The sequence below is a fragment of the Rhinatrema bivittatum genome, chromosome 2 (assembly GCF_901001135.1).
Source record: "Rhinatrema bivittatum chromosome 2, aRhiBiv1.1, whole genome shotgun sequence".
In the NCBI taxonomy this organism is placed as follows: Eukaryota; Metazoa; Chordata; class Amphibia; order Gymnophiona; family Rhinatrematidae; genus Rhinatrema; species Rhinatrema bivittatum.
Genome location: NC_042616.1, coordinates 220,321,101 through 220,337,103, shown reverse-complemented (window position 1 = coordinate 220,337,103; position 16,003 = coordinate 220,321,101). Strand labels below are relative to the sequence as shown.

Genomic DNA, 16,003 nt, shown 5'->3' with positions numbered 1-16,003 from the left:
GCAAATTACACTAGGGGATTCGCGTATAATTGGATGAACAACAGCAAACTCTCTGTCCTTTAGATCTTTTGACACTTCTGGTGACTCCTCAGAGACACACTCTGTAGATCGCTCTGCACACAGCACAAATAAGCAGGTACGCTTTAAGTTTACCCATAATGACAATAATCTTATCCACAATGCCAATAGACAGGAAGATTTTTCTTTTTTAGAGACAGCTACCAGTTTGAGGAGTGGCACAGAGATAAAGAAACCAGATGGAAAGATAGGATCCCGGGGAAACCGACACAAATAAGTCAGATGACTCAATCATCCCAGTAAACAGTGGCTCAGTTTTCAATTTATCTTCATGTCCTTTATCCTCAGTAGAAATTAATGTCTTACAGAAGGGTTTATCTTTTGTCCGCACTAACGTATATGACCCATGTACAATGTGGTCTTATATACACAAATTTATTTGTAAATTAAAAGTGGCAAATTTATTTGCCAATGATGTCAATACATCTAGAACAGAACGCTTTGCATCAAAACCAGTCTGGGGCCCTCCCGGAGCACCGGACCCTATGATCCACATTTTTTAAAAACTAGTATTACATGATTTAGGGCAGAAGGAAAAGAAAGTGTGCAAACCTTTTCACAATTATAGCAAACAAGAAATTATGGCATGCAAAGCTTTACAAAATGACAACTCTATTGTGATATGCCCAGCAGATATAGGAGGAGGAGTGGTGGTTATGGACCAAACTAAATACGAAGCAGAAGAAACTACGACAACTTTGGGATGAATGTTTCTATATTCTATTAACAGAGGACCCAAGTGAGCAGCTAAACCAAGACATCTCAGTTATTCTACAATCAGGTAAACAGCAAAATTGTATTAATAACAAAGAGTTTGAGTTTCTGCTTCAAAAACATCCAGTTACCCCTAATTTTTACTTGGTACCCATGATACACAAATCTCTACAAGATCCTCCTGGAAAGCCCATTATATAGGGCATATATATGGACTCATTTTTTAATCCACTGATGTCTCTACACAAATTATTAGAGATTCCACCCACTTCATTCAGAAACTTGATGAGTGCCAGAACGGAGTGGTTGGTTGGTGACAGCAGATAAGCAGCACTGTACACTAATATTCCACAATCGGCAGTCATATAGATTATCAAAGAGTCATTACAGAACACTGACTTATCAGCTGGCTATCAACGATTTGTGACAGATTTTGTGGCTATAGCCCTAACAAAAAACCTTTTTCAATTCCAGAACAGTTTATTTCATCAAATCAAAGGCACAGCAATGGGCGCCTTCGGTAGCATGCCTTTATGTATCGAAATTTGAAGAAACACACGTCTATACCTCTTCTTTTTGGCAACACTTTAGGTTGTGGGTCAGATTCATTGATGACGTTTTGTTCATTTGGACTTCTTCGTTCGAACATCTTCTAGAGTTTGAAGGGTGGCTGAACCAGCAGGATGCAAATCTGCAGTTTTCATTTTGCAATAATCCACAAAAAATTTCTTTTTTGGACATGATCGTTTACAAACAGGAATAAAAATTGCAAACTACTATTCACCACAAAGAAACAGACAGAAATTCACTTTTATCATTTTAAAGCCACCATCCTACACATTTGAAAGAGAACATCCCAATGGGCCAATTCGTCCGCCTCCGGCGGATATGCTTCTCAATGGAAGAATACATCACTGAAGCAGACAACATGAAGAACAAATCTTTACAGAGACGTTTCCTCACCGAATTATCAAATGACCATTCAAATGAGCATTGTATGCCAATAGAGAGTGGCTACTACAACCATCACAGAAAGAACCCGCACTTAGAATGGCATGTGTATTGCCTTATTCCACCCGCACAAGTGAAGCCCAAAAAATCATTAAAAAAAAATTGGAATATACTATCTGACCATACTCCTTTTCAGGAGACCTCCATTTTTGCGAATCTAAGAGGCTGAAATCTACGGGATATGTTTATAAATACATAGAGACACCCACATCCAGTTGGACACCTAGGAGTCAATTCACATGTGGCAAAAGTGTCATGTGCAGTCTCACACAACACAGATCCAACAACTTACTTTTCCCAATAGCACCAGAACCCATTACCTTCGTGGACATTATACATGCAACTCCAAACAAGTAATCTATGCAATAGTATTGCCTCTGCGACAAAATTTACTTTGGCCACACCAAGAGAGCTATAAAAACCAGAATGATCCAACATGCAAGTTGCATCCATACCAGGACAATGGAAGTCCCGATAGTTCAACAATGGACTGAGCACAATCATTCTCTCCAAGACTTAACATTTTTTGTGATACAGCAACTCAGTTTGACAAGTGGGGGCAATATTTCCCTTCAGTTACAAAAAAGGGAACAAAGCTACATCTACCAGTGGGGCACAGTGTACCCTAAAGGTTTGAATAAAGCCATTGAATGGGAGGCATTTTTGTTTTTTTAAATAAGTCTGCTCCTTACAGTAACCCTTAGGTATAAGAAAGTCCACATTCATTACCATTACACTTAAAGTGCCAACTCATTTGCTGGGTTGTTATCACTGCATTGAAACAGTATAGATGGCTGGGGAAATCTTCTTGCCTACAGATATACAGAACTTAAAAATATTTATCAATGACACCACTAAAGAATGTTTCTACAAACTGCACATCCTTAAGAAAATAAGACCACTCCTCCATTACAACGATTTCAGGACTGTCCTCCAAGGGACTCTATTTTCTAAGATTGATTACTGCAATACTCTTCTCCTAGGCCTCCCTCCTGTTTCCATCAAACCGCTCCAAATGCTGCAAAACACAGCAGCTAGAATCCTCACCAATTCTTGCAGAATAGACCACATCACTCCAATCCTTAGAGACCTACTGGCCGATACAGTAAAAATCGCAGGAGAGCGGGTGAGCGCCTGCTCTCCCGGCGCATGCACAGACCACTCTCCTGTGCGCGCGCTTCAGAAAAATAATTTATTCAAATTAGGGCCCACGGTAAAAAGAGGCGCTAGAGACACTAGTGCGTCCCTAGCGCCTCTTTTTGGACAGGAGCAGCGGCTGTCACCGGGTTTGACAGCTGACGTTCAATTTTGCCGGCGTCGGTTCTCAAACCCGCTGACAGCCACGGGTTCAGAAACCGGATGCCGGCAAAATTGAGCGTCCGGTTTTCAACCCGCGAGCTGCCGGCCAATTTTAATTTTTTTTTTTATTATTATTTTAAACTTTTGGGACCTCCGACTTAATATTGCCATGATATTAAGTCTGAGGATGTACAGAAAAGCAGTTTTTACTGCTTTTCTGTACACTTTCCCGGTGCCGAGAGAAATTAATGCCTATCTTTGGGTAGGCGCTAATTTCTGAAAGTAAAATGTGCGGCTTGGCTGCACATTTTACTTTCTGTATCACGCATGAATAACTGATAGGGCCATAAACATGCATTTGCATGTTACGGGCGCTATTAGTTTCGGGGGGGGGGGTTTGGATGCACGTTTTCGACGCACTATTACTCTTTACTGAATAAAGGGTAAAGCTAGCGCGTCGAAAACGTGCATACAAACGTGGGTTAACAGTGCACTCCATCGGAGCACACTGTACTGTATCGGCCTGCTACATTGGCTCCCCATCCCCTCTAGAATACTCCACAAGGCCTTCACACTTATCCACAAATCCCTTCACAATCAAAACTCTTACTGGCTTAATGACTCCCTACAATATCACTCCTCCAATAGACCGACTAGATCCGCCAACAAAGGCTCCTTGTCTATTCCCTCGCATAAACTCACTCAGCACATCTCCACCAAAGAACGTGCGTTCTCCACAGCAGGCCCAACGATTTGGAATTCTATGCCACCCGAACTACGCCAAGAACAATACATCAAAACATTAAAAAAAAACCTAAAAATGTGGCTGTTTAAACAGGGGCTATAACTAACTTCAACCTCCATCCCTCTTTCATAACATCCCTCCCCCTTCCCCTCCCTCCCCTCACCCTGCAGCTCATTCCTTCAAGACCTAGCTCTCCCCTATCCTCATCAAGCCCAACTCTATTTATTGGTTAAACTATCTAGTTATGGTTAAACTATTCTAGTTATGGTTAAGTGATCTACTTCTATTTATTGGTTATACTATCTTCTACTCTCATTACCTAGGTCCGCTTGACCCTCTAATACTCCCTACTTGTTCCTTTGACCCCTTGTTAATTGTAACTTTATAAATCAATTTCTCATCTTTTGGTTTATCCCCATTGATCTGTAAACCGATGTGATTATGCTTATGAATGCCGGTATAAAAAAGTTCTAAATAAATAAATAAAATATATGCACATAAGGAATTTTCTACAAATATATGAGACATACTTAACCCATATCTACATATGTACAAATAAAAGCAGTGCAAGGGTGGTAGAAAGTATGACGATGTCCACCTGGTCATTAGGGATGTGCATTTGTTTCAAACAAAATTTAAAAACGCTACAAATAAGGGCAATTCGGGGGCCCCCACTGAATGAAACGAACCATATTCATTGCCTCATATGTATGTACATCTCTGCGTGTGTGGCACTGTTCACAACCGACATTATTGGAGTTGTAATGACCAGCCCACATGGTGACAAATACAGCCAGATATCCAGAGAACTCCCTACTCATTCAGCAAAGTGGAACTGGATGCATAGCTCATACACTGGCTATGCCATCATCCACCTCCCTTATGGATAGCAAAACTTCATAAGGCCAAAATGTAATCTCATGGTAGAATGGGTGAGCTTTTGTTCTAAAAGGCTGCACATTAGCTGATTGGTTCCACATATTATTAAGAGTGGAACCCCATTATAGATTGTAGATAAAGCAAGTGTGCACTATTTAGATGCACACACTTTGAATACTCAGGTTTCTGCATTGGCATGCTCATGAGGAAAAGCCCAACCCATGCACCACACTCAGACACATATATAAATACAGACTTACATACCACAGCACTTGCTGAGACATACACCACACATATATACATAAAGCATGCCAGACAGACACACAGACACAGACACACACACACTTTCCATGACCCACCCTACCACAGAGGTCTCACTCCTATATAAGTGGGCCCAAGTCTTAGGTACTTGCTGGCATGACAAAAATCTGTCAGCTGACAAGAATAACATAATACCATGCACAAAAATGTGTATTCTTAGGTGTTACTTTGACCTCTCTGACCTCCATATCACTTTATTTGTGTATGTGTCTTGGTGGCTGGCCCTCCTTGGGTCTTCTCTGTGTAGCCCTACCTTTGTTGAAAGTTAGACATGTTAGCCCAGTTTCCTCTTTTGACATCTCTTCCCTCTTTTCAACCCTAGTCAATATTCTCATAGGCCTTTTGCCACATTCTAGACCCCCTTTGTCTCCATGATATTCCTCATGGAAGCACAACAGCTGTGCTCTCTGTATGCTAGCTCTGTCCCAGGACATGGGCCACATAGCAGCTGGGACTGTTCCCTGGCACAGGCCAGAAGGTTGGTAGTCTTCCTGGCTTGTGTGCCAACATACAGCATCCTTCCATCTCTGGGCAAGCTGCTGAGTAAGCCGCACCCCCCTTGGTCCATCCCAAGTTATACAGCTCCTTTCCCCAGCCCACCCACAAAGAAACCTGGCAAAGGGTATTGGATCTTGACACTGATGTGGGTCAGGAACACAATGGGCCTACCTGAACAGCTTGCAGGACACACACAATCATACTAATCCATCAGGATAACCAAATTTGATATTTGATATTTGAGTATTATAAATATTTCAATAAATAAATGAATGAATGAATGAATAAGTGATGTGCTGTATAGCTTTGGTTTAGGCCTCCTGAGGCTACAAGTCTTTCTTGCCATCTTTGACACTGTACATACACGATTTGTCAAGAAACAGCACCACTGATACTCCTAGCATAGGAGTAGGTGACATGTAATGCTATGCAGCACTACCATACAAGTATTCTATTAACAAGACACAGTATTTTGATACAAAGGGCATTCATAAATAGCAATGGTACATCAGCAGCACAGTCCTTCTCTTATAGAAGGCACTCAAACATATGTTAGTTAACAGTTTACAGACTTTCTAATGGACTTTGGAGGCCTATAAAGGCTATCATTTACAGTTTGAGGCCAGGCTATCATGAAACGTCGATGATGTCCAGGCCAAGCTTGTCCTTACCTACAAATTATGTAGCCGAGAACTAACCAGATATTATTTTCTACACCATTCAGCCTGACAAACATCTGTTGCAAGCACATAAACTAGCTGATTCTTTCTTGTAATGAACATAGTCACCTCCAGTGAATCACAAAAGCAAGTATTTCAATAATACATCAATGAATGTGCAGAGGACATCACACTTTCCACATTATACTGTACGCATGAGAGCTTTTTGCCAATGCATGTATCATTGTGGCAATCCTCAGAAAGAGGCCTGTTGTCCACTCATTAGCTTAGGAGTTGAACAGTCCTTCTTTTGCCTTAACACTAGATATAGAGCTGATGTATAGTCGATCAGCGCATTTGCCATTGTTCCTAAGATGTACAAACACCAAAGAAGACACATCCTACAGGGCTGCCAATCTGCTATGTTGGCACAGGTTATGTAGGAACCTTTCCAACTCCTGTGTGCCAGCCACATGCAAAACCAAGGGCCTCAGATATATATATCCCTAAAAATGTCCACCTCTGTTTGGATGATGCTAATGATGATGATGATGAGAGCATGCGTCCCCTGGAGTCCTCAACTGATACAAGCCATCGGGCTGAAGAAACTACTCTTGCCTTCTCTCTTTATGTACAGGAGCTAGGAATATATGCATAGCCTTGAGATGGGCTGGCAAAGGCCCTAGCATGGCCCTAATATCTGATTATTTCCCACTGGGTACCTGTTACATATTTGGGATGTTTTCTAGGTTCTCACACTGCTTTACCATTGGTTCAATGAGGTGAACCTTTTTTCTGCCACATATGGGTGCCATTATTGTTAATAAACTATGGCCTTTACATTGAAGAGGTTTCAATACAGAGAATGTAAAGTCATGACACCATCCGATTCCCAATTCTGGCTTCAGATGGACAGAACAGCAATATACGCTGTGCAACTAACATTACACATGTCAGACTAACGGCCACGGCACTCTGGATCTATACATAAGACTTGACTGTTTGCTTATATAAGTGTAGCTGGGCCCTGCTGTGCATGGTTATGTGCAACCCACATGAAACATGAAACATGTTGCACTCACATAAAACATGTGAGTACAGCGAGACTGGAGATGTGCTTTGATAAAGGGTATAAGTGAAGGACTACTATGTGTGCACTCAGATGTCATCACTGTCTCAGAAACTGATGTATACATTGTTTATTCTATGTACATGCCATTCCGATCTGCGCATATGATTCAGATGTCACATGTGGATTAGTTCGCATGCACATGGCTGTCAGCTGGTGAATCTGCATATAACATATAAGGTCAGTGATTATCAGCTTTTTCCTTAAACTTATACCATACAAAGTAAAGATTATCTCTCCCTATGAGGTGGCGATACTAAAATCACCACAACTAAACTTAGGAATGGTCTATTGCCCACCAGGAATACTTCAGAAAGACTGCTCACCTCTAATCGAATTATTCACTAAAGCATTTCCATCACCTGATTCTACCCTTAAAGTAGGAGACTTTAACCTACATGTAGATAGAACACCAAAAACTACAGTATGTAAAATAATTTTAGAAACAATGGAAGCAATGGGATGGTCACAGTTTGTTTCTAACCACACTCATAAAGCGGGACATATCCTAGATCTAGTATTTGCCAGTCACAATAATTGTCTTATCAATACTTCTCACACTACATTGCCCTGGTCTGATCACCAACTAATAAGCGGAAATAACCTTCCTCAACCCAATGAAAAAAATTCTAAATAATAATCAAACCTTCACTTTCAGAAAAAAGATTGAATCAGATATACTTGCAGAAGCAATTAAAAATAAGCTAATTGATTTTAATTAAGCTAATGTCTCTTCTGCTTTTGATACTTGGGTTATAATACTCAACGAAATAGCTGAAAACATAAGCCCAATATAGATAAGAACATTCCAAAAAGAACAGAACACCACAAAACAAAAGAAGCCATGGTACAATGACAAATTAAGACGCACTAAACAGAAACTGAGAAAAACTGAGAAACAATGGCAAAAATGTCTGACTGCAGAATCCCTAGGAAAATACAGATCCCTCCCAACAAAATACTGAGCACTAACAAAGCAAAAAATGACTACTATGCTAAACAGATTCATGTGGTAATGTTTAATTCCAAATTGCTTTTCAAAGTCATTAAACACTTAATCAAGAACCTGTCTTTCACCATAATGAGTAACCACTACTTCTCAAAGAATGCCTGCAATGAATATGCCATTTATTTATTAGACAAAATCAATAGGTTAAAAATACAATTCTCCACTGGCCCACCAATAAAAGAACCTGAAGAAAAACATGAACAGGCTAAATGGACCACATTCGACAGAGCATCTAAACTTCAAATCAGTCAAATCATAACAAAAATTAACCCCGCAATTCACCCACGTGACCCAATTCCAGCAAGTTCCTTGAAACTAGTACACAGCGTAATCACTCCAACAATTGCAACCATAATCAATCACTCGCTCTCTGAAGGATTAGTACCAGATGGGGCAAAACAAGTTGTGATAAAACCAATCCTAAAAAATAAAACAGGTAGAATTGATTATTGGGACAACTATCGACCAATGTCCAACTTGTCTTTTCTCTCAAAAGTCCTTGAAAAAGCAGTGTTATCTCATCTGGAAAACCACCTAGAAGACCATGATATTCTATATCCAAACCAATTCGGATTCAGAAAAAAATCGCTCAACCAAGACTTTACTCATATCTTTAATGGCCCCTATACTACGGGGATATAACAATGATGAATCCTATATTCTGGTTCTAATTGACCTTTCTGCATCCTTCAACACTGGAGACCATATCTTACTATGCTATCAACTGAGAAAAACTGAAATAGACAGTAGTGCTCTCGAATGATTCTCTTCCTTCCTATCAAATAGGACATTTCAAGTCAAACTGACACATTCCCTATCAATACAGGTGTCCCCCAGGGTTTAACACTATTGTACATTTATATGCTTCCTCTGTGCAAATTGCTGGCAGAATTAGGACTAACCTTCTTCTTATATGCCGATGACCTTCAGTTCTACATTTCACTCACCAAATGATTTGAAAATACAGCATTGACACTCTCAAAATACATGAATGCAATACAGCAAGAACTATCCCAACTCAAACTAACACTAAACACAAAAAAAACCCTTCAATCATTTGGTTAAGGAGAAACTCCTCTATAGTTAAACCTCCACCCCTAGACCTGGGTCATTTTCAAATCACACCCGCTAATCAAGTGAGGGACTTAGGAATCCAGTTAGATGAAAACCTCACAATGAAAAAGAACATAAATAAAGTAATTAATTCAGGCTACGCAAAGCTGCGCATACTACATAGACAGAAAACTATGCTAACTTTTGAAGATTTCCATACGGTCCAAAAAACACTCATCTTCTCAAACACAGACTACTGTAACTCCCTATTACTGGGAATTCCTAATTGTCAAATAAAAAAACTCATTTACTACAAATTGCCGCAGCAAAACTATTAATAGGAACAAGGAAATTCGATCACATCACACCCTTGCTGATATCGTGATCTGGGGGTGAGTCCCTCATTTGGCGCAGACAGTGGGAAAAAGATGTTTATGACATACCCCCATCAACTGTTGTTTGGAATGAGCCAGAAGCCATGAAATGCAGGGTGGCCAAAAGTTTGGTTAGGCCTGGTATAGCATGGGACCTTTCTGTGAGCAGATCCAGATCCCCTGGAGTTGTTCATATAAATCCCTGATGGCCTGAGAGCTCAGGCAATTCCTCTTCATGTGGTCCTCTGGCATCCCCAGCAATGTGATGCAGGGATGAAATACATGTGTCCTGTACAGCCCTCCTGCACAGCAAGCCATGACGTGGCCCATCCTGCTCTACCTGCATTCTAACCTCCCTTCCCTGTTGGTATTATAGTTGAGCTGTCCGAAGCAGCTAGTGTCCCAATACAATTAAACTGCCATCTAACATTCTGGCTTAGGAGACAGGGCAGGTTGCAAAATGTTTTTGTATTGATTCAGCAGGCTTGTGTAAGTGTGTCAGAGAAGGCCGCATTTTATCGCGTCTGATAAATTCCTCAGTCACGCAATAAAATGTATTTTTTTCCAGCGTATTGCAAATGAAAAAGGTGTTATTTCCCACATTAATTCTGTCTTTATTACGCAATAATTTATCGTGATCTGGGGGTGAATCCCTCATTTGCATACTTTTACATAATTTGCATACTACTTTGCATATTTTAATACCAACGCATAGTGCGATAAGCATCACATAATATTACTCATTATCACATTTTAGCATGCGACAATGCCCTAACATGGCTTTATGCATCTCCCTGTAAGTGATTTGGCAATCCTATATAAGGAACATTACAGTAATGACTAAATCCTGTAATACTGTTCTAAAGTTGGCCACTGACATATAATATTTCAGATGTCTCAATATCATCAACTTAAAAAATGCCGCCCTGGCAACATTTTTAATTTGGGACTTCAAAGAACAATTTGAATTACGTATTATACCCAAATTTCTCGCTTGAAATGAAATGGACAATGTAAAATCATCAAATGCTATTTCTGTTACATTTCTGGTTAGCACTCACCAATCCATAAAACCACAGTTTTAAACTGTATATGTTCAGAACCAACTTATTTAGATGCAGCCAGTTATTAAGAGTCTCAAAACAGTTTTGCAGAACCATCTGTATTACAAGGAATTTAAAAAACCTGAATGCCATCAGCACAGAAGAAAAAGGTCAATCCCAACATTACAGCAATTCCTCCTGGGGTCGAATATAAAAGTTAAATAGCACCGACGACAATGCCGACCTCTGAGGCACCCCTGAGGTCAGGCTGAAAATGTATTCCCCATCCGGACTTGTGCTTTCTTTCCTAAAGGAACAAGGTAAAAACCACCTGAGAACTGCTCCCCCAATTGCACGTGAGCGAAGACAAGTGAATAATATTTCACTCACTATGTCAAAGGCTGCTGATATTTCAAGTTGCATTAGTACATCCGACATGCCATTATCTAAGGTTCAATACAATGCATCTGGAAATGAGGTCCCTAATGTTTTGGTCTCATGGGCCTTCCTAAACCCATACTGTCAAAGATCTAAAATATTATGTTCATCTATAAGATTTTCCAATTACTTCAACACACACATTTTTAGCACCTTCACCAAAGACGGTAGGGTAGATAGGGTGATAATTTGAGACCACATCCACAGAAAGCACTAATTTCTTATGAACTGGTTTCACTGTCAACATCTTCAACATATTTCCAATATGTCCTTCATTCAGGGATTTATTAATTATTTGGCTTACATAGTCACAGAAAACATCCTTTCATCCCCTCACTATACCAAAAGGTCATGGATCTAAACATGAACGTGTGGATTTCAATTGTGAAATAGCTGACTGCACATCTTCCTGTGTTACCTGCCTAAAGTCAGGCCAAATAATATGCAGATCAGTGTTTGCTGGACTAACATTATTCTATTTGCTACATTCTGCAAACCTGTTTTGGAGCTTCTTCACGTTCTCTTCAAAATGGCTAGCAATAGTATCACAATCAGTTGGAATATCATTATCTGATTTTGGTGCAGAAACTAGATTTTTCACAATATATAATAACTCTTGAGAATGAATAATTGACTTAGAAAACTTAAAGGTGAAAGAATCCTGCCTTGTATGTTGGCATTTCGCCTTGTAATCAGCTAACACTGTTGCTATACAACATCTTATTCCTAGAATCATAGTTTTTTCACCATCTTTCCAAATTCCTAAGCATCTGCCTTTCTTTCTACAGATCTTGAGTAAACTAAGCTGCTTGCTTTCGATTTTCTTTAGCGTTAACTATTTTAGATGAGGCCACCATATCATATGTGCTCGAAAGAGAAGCATACCAATTATTAACAGAATCTTCAGCATTCGCATCATCAGGGCAAACAGCCATTAAATCCCAGCACTGATGAAACTCATCTATATCAACTCGAGACCTGTCTTTTTAGTTTTATAATTTCTATTTTTTTTAACTGAGCACATTCTTACCTAAATAAAATCGTTACATAATCTATCCATGGAAATCTTGGTTTTGAGATTCTTAACAACTTTCATAAAAAAAGAACAGGTCCAAAGTTTGACAAGCTTCATCTGTGTCTGTATCAGTTGTGTCAAGTCTGTGGCAATCATAATAGTTAACAATTCCTTTGCATATATGGAAACATTGCAATCTACATACAGATTAAAGTTGCCAGTTATTATTAGATTTTCATAATTGACCTGTAGACCAACTAAAAACTAGGCCAACTTAGTAATTTGTGACATTATACCACCTGAAGGATGGTACAATAGATTTATTGTCCAATTAAGCACCTTGACAAATAAAGCTTCTGTAGGCAACTCAGTCTCGAGACTGAGCTGTTTTACCTGGATGGTGATCCTATAAAATAATAGCAAACCTTCTCCACGCTTTACTGGTTGTGCATGTTAGGATCCAAGATCATGTACACCTACTATAGTGCTGACACCTGGTCAGACATAGATGGTGACCACTGACCAACTATGTTCGCCAAAACTGGTCACCTGTGAAACAAGCAGCCCTTTTTCACCTGTTTCCAGCTTCTCCTTGCAAATTTGATTTGCTAATAAAATACCTGGAAACAAGCCATGTCAGTATACAGCTCCACCAAGTTTTACTGCCAAAAAATGTTTCTAGCAGGCACTGTATTGTAGCTATTTGCATTCAGCAGTACTAAACTCTCTACAGAGGTTAAAAAAAAAAAAAGATTTGAGTGTGCCACAGCAACATACCCGTTTGCTGTTCTCTTCCTCTTGTGCCTTCCTGAACTCATGCTCCAGGGAGCAGTCAATATCATTGAAGAGGCCCACTTCATCACAGTTCTTCAAGAACCGAGTTGGTGTAGGCGTCTGGTCTGAGGATAAATAATACAAACCATGATGAATCATCCACAGTAACTAAAGATAACAATACAGCTCAAAGCATGAATTCCTGCTGTGGGTATGCGAGCCGAATATCCCCCAGCCACCAAGTTCCTTCTTCATGGAAAGGGTTACTTTCTTACGCAAGAGAAATAAAGCACATGACAAAAAAACATTATGCAAGTAGTCTGACCGCACACACACATAAAACCTATTCTTCCCAGTTATATTTTTCAAAATTATTTGTAAATGTGAAATGAATACTGAGAATCAGTGGAAATAGAGAAACATCTGACTTTTGAAGGGGTATATAAAATGGCCAAATAAATAGATAAATACATAAATAAATGCTATGTTTTCAAAGGCTTAGTCTTTATCTATGTAAGTAAAAACAGGGGTTAAATGGATAGAATGGCTGAATATGTCCAGAGTGAATTTTCAGCCATCTTAATTCATGTGCATTTGGGGGGGAGGGGGCTAACTTGGTCGAAGGAGAAAATCATGCACATACATCAGTTTAAAAAAAAATGTGTTCATGTAGCCAGCTTACACACTTTACACTCTCATTTGAGATGACTTAAGAGTATGTATGTGTGTGGGGGTTGTTTTTTTTTATCCGCCTAACAATCCTAACTATATGAAGTTAGCTTGTGCTTAAAGATTGGTCTGGTTTGTGCAGGCTGAAAATGACACATGTGCTTCTATAATTAGATGCCTTCTTGAAAATATACCCTGAAGAAGGCAATTTTCTAATGAGTTACCTGGCTAGATTCCTCCAGGTAAAAACCTGTCCCCCTATCCCTGCCTAGTGAAACCAGCAAAAAAGAAAGGGGGTGGAGGAAGGGCTGTCCCAGATACAGGGCTAGATCGGAGGAGGGAAAATACATGAGCTGATTTACAAATCTCCGCATAGGATTTTGCTCTACTTCCTGCCAGCCGCAGACACAGCAGGTGCAATGTGCATGACTACTTACTTAGGTAGTTTTCTTTGGAAATCTGCCAGGTTTATGGGTGCAAAGGTACCTTGTGTATTTTGCACCAACACGAGCAAGAGGGGAGGAGTAGCCTAGTGGTTAGAGCAGTGGGCTATCGATCAGGGTTTGAGTCCCACTATTGCTCCTTGTGACCTTGGGCAAGTCACTTTACCCTTCATTGCCTCAGGTACAAACTTAGATTGTAAGCCCTCTGGGGATAGAGAAATACCAACAGTACCTGAATGTAATCCACTTTGAAGTGTTGTGAAAAGTGGAATATAAATTAGAAAAATGCTCCCAAAATGTACAGATATAAGGGTTCAGCCATCTCTTTTTCTAACCTCTTTAGCCTTTCCTCATAGGGAAGCCATTCCATCCCCTTTATCATTTTGGTTGCCCTTCTCCAGTGCATCTATATCTTTTTTAAGATACAGTGACCAAAACTGAACACAATACTCTAGGTGTGGTCTCACCAGGGAGCCAAACACAGGTATCATGACATTCCCCATTTTATTCACCATTCCCTTCCTAAAAACTCCTAACATTCTGCTTTTTTGACTGCTGCAGCACACTGAGCCAATGATTTCATTAAATTGACCACTATGAGGCCTAGATCTTTTTTCTGGGTGGTAACTCCCAACATAAAACCTAACATCATGTGACTATAATATGGGTTACTTTTCCTTACATGCACCACTTTGCAATTGTCCATGTTAAATTTCTTATGCCATTTGGATGCCCAATCTTCCAGTTTCGCAAGGTCCTCCTGTAATGTATCACAATTCACTTCTGATTTAACTATTCTGAATAATTTTGTGTCATCTATAAAGTTGATCACCTCATTCATCATTCCCCTTTCCAGATCATTTATAAATATATTAAAAAGCACCTGTACAAGTACAGATCCCTGAGGCACTCCATTGTTTGCCTATCTCCACTGAGAAAACAGACCATTTAATTCTACACACTGTTTCCTGTCTTTTAACCAGTTTACAATTTACAAAAGTACATAAATGCCTATCCCATGACTTTATAATTTTCTTAAAAATCTCTCATTGGGGACTTTATCAAATGCCTTCTGAAAATCCAAACATCTACCAGCTCACCATTATTAACATGTTTATTAACTCCTTCAAAATAAATATAGCAGATTTGTAAGGCAAAACTTCTCTTGGGTAAATTCATGCTGGCTGTGTCCCATTAAACCATATCTATCTATAATTTCTGTGATTTTGTTGTTTAGAATAGTTCCATGATTTTTCCTGGCACTGAAGTCAGGCTTACTGGTCTATAGTTTCCTGGATTTCCCCTGGAACCCTTTTTAAATACAGAGATTACATTGGCCACCTTCCAGTCTTCAGGTACAATTGACAATTTTAATGATAGGTTACAAATTACTAATAATACATCTGAAATTTAATTTTTAATTCTTTCAGAACTCTGGGGAATATACCATCTGGTCTGGGCAATTTACTACTCTTCAGTTTGTCAATCTGTCCTACTACATCTTCAGGTTAACTGCAATTTGGATCAGTTCATCTGAATCATCTCCCTTGAAATCAGTCTCTGAAACAGGTATCTTCCCAACATCTTCATTTGTAAACACTAAAACAAATAATTCATGTATTCTTTCCACGATGACCATATCTTCCCTAAATGCCCCTTTAACCCCTCAATCATCTAATGGTGTAATCGACTCCCTCACAGGCATCCAGCTTCAGATATATTTTAGAAAGTTTTAATTATAAGTTTTTGCCTCTAAAGTCAGATTCTTTTCAAATTCTCTCTTAGGCTGTCTTATCAACATTTTATATTTAACTTGCCAGTGCTTATGCTTTTTCCTATTTTCTTCAGTTGG

General features: G+C 39.4%; 1 protein-coding gene across 3 annotated transcripts in view; it reads right to left on the bottom strand.

Moving 5' to 3' along the window:
• CREB5 (cAMP responsive element binding protein 5) overlaps positions 1 to 16,003 on the bottom strand; it is an 881,413-nt gene that overhangs the window by 665,611 nt on the left and 199,799 nt on the right. For all 3 annotated transcript variants that reach the window (XM_029589189.1, XM_029589190.1, XM_029589192.1), the window contains exon 4: positions 13,043 to 13,164. In XM_029589189.1, the coding sequence (XP_029445049.1) occupies positions 13,043 to 13,164 (122 nt within the window). The remainder of the gene's footprint in view (positions 1 to 13,042; positions 13,165 to 16,003) is intronic.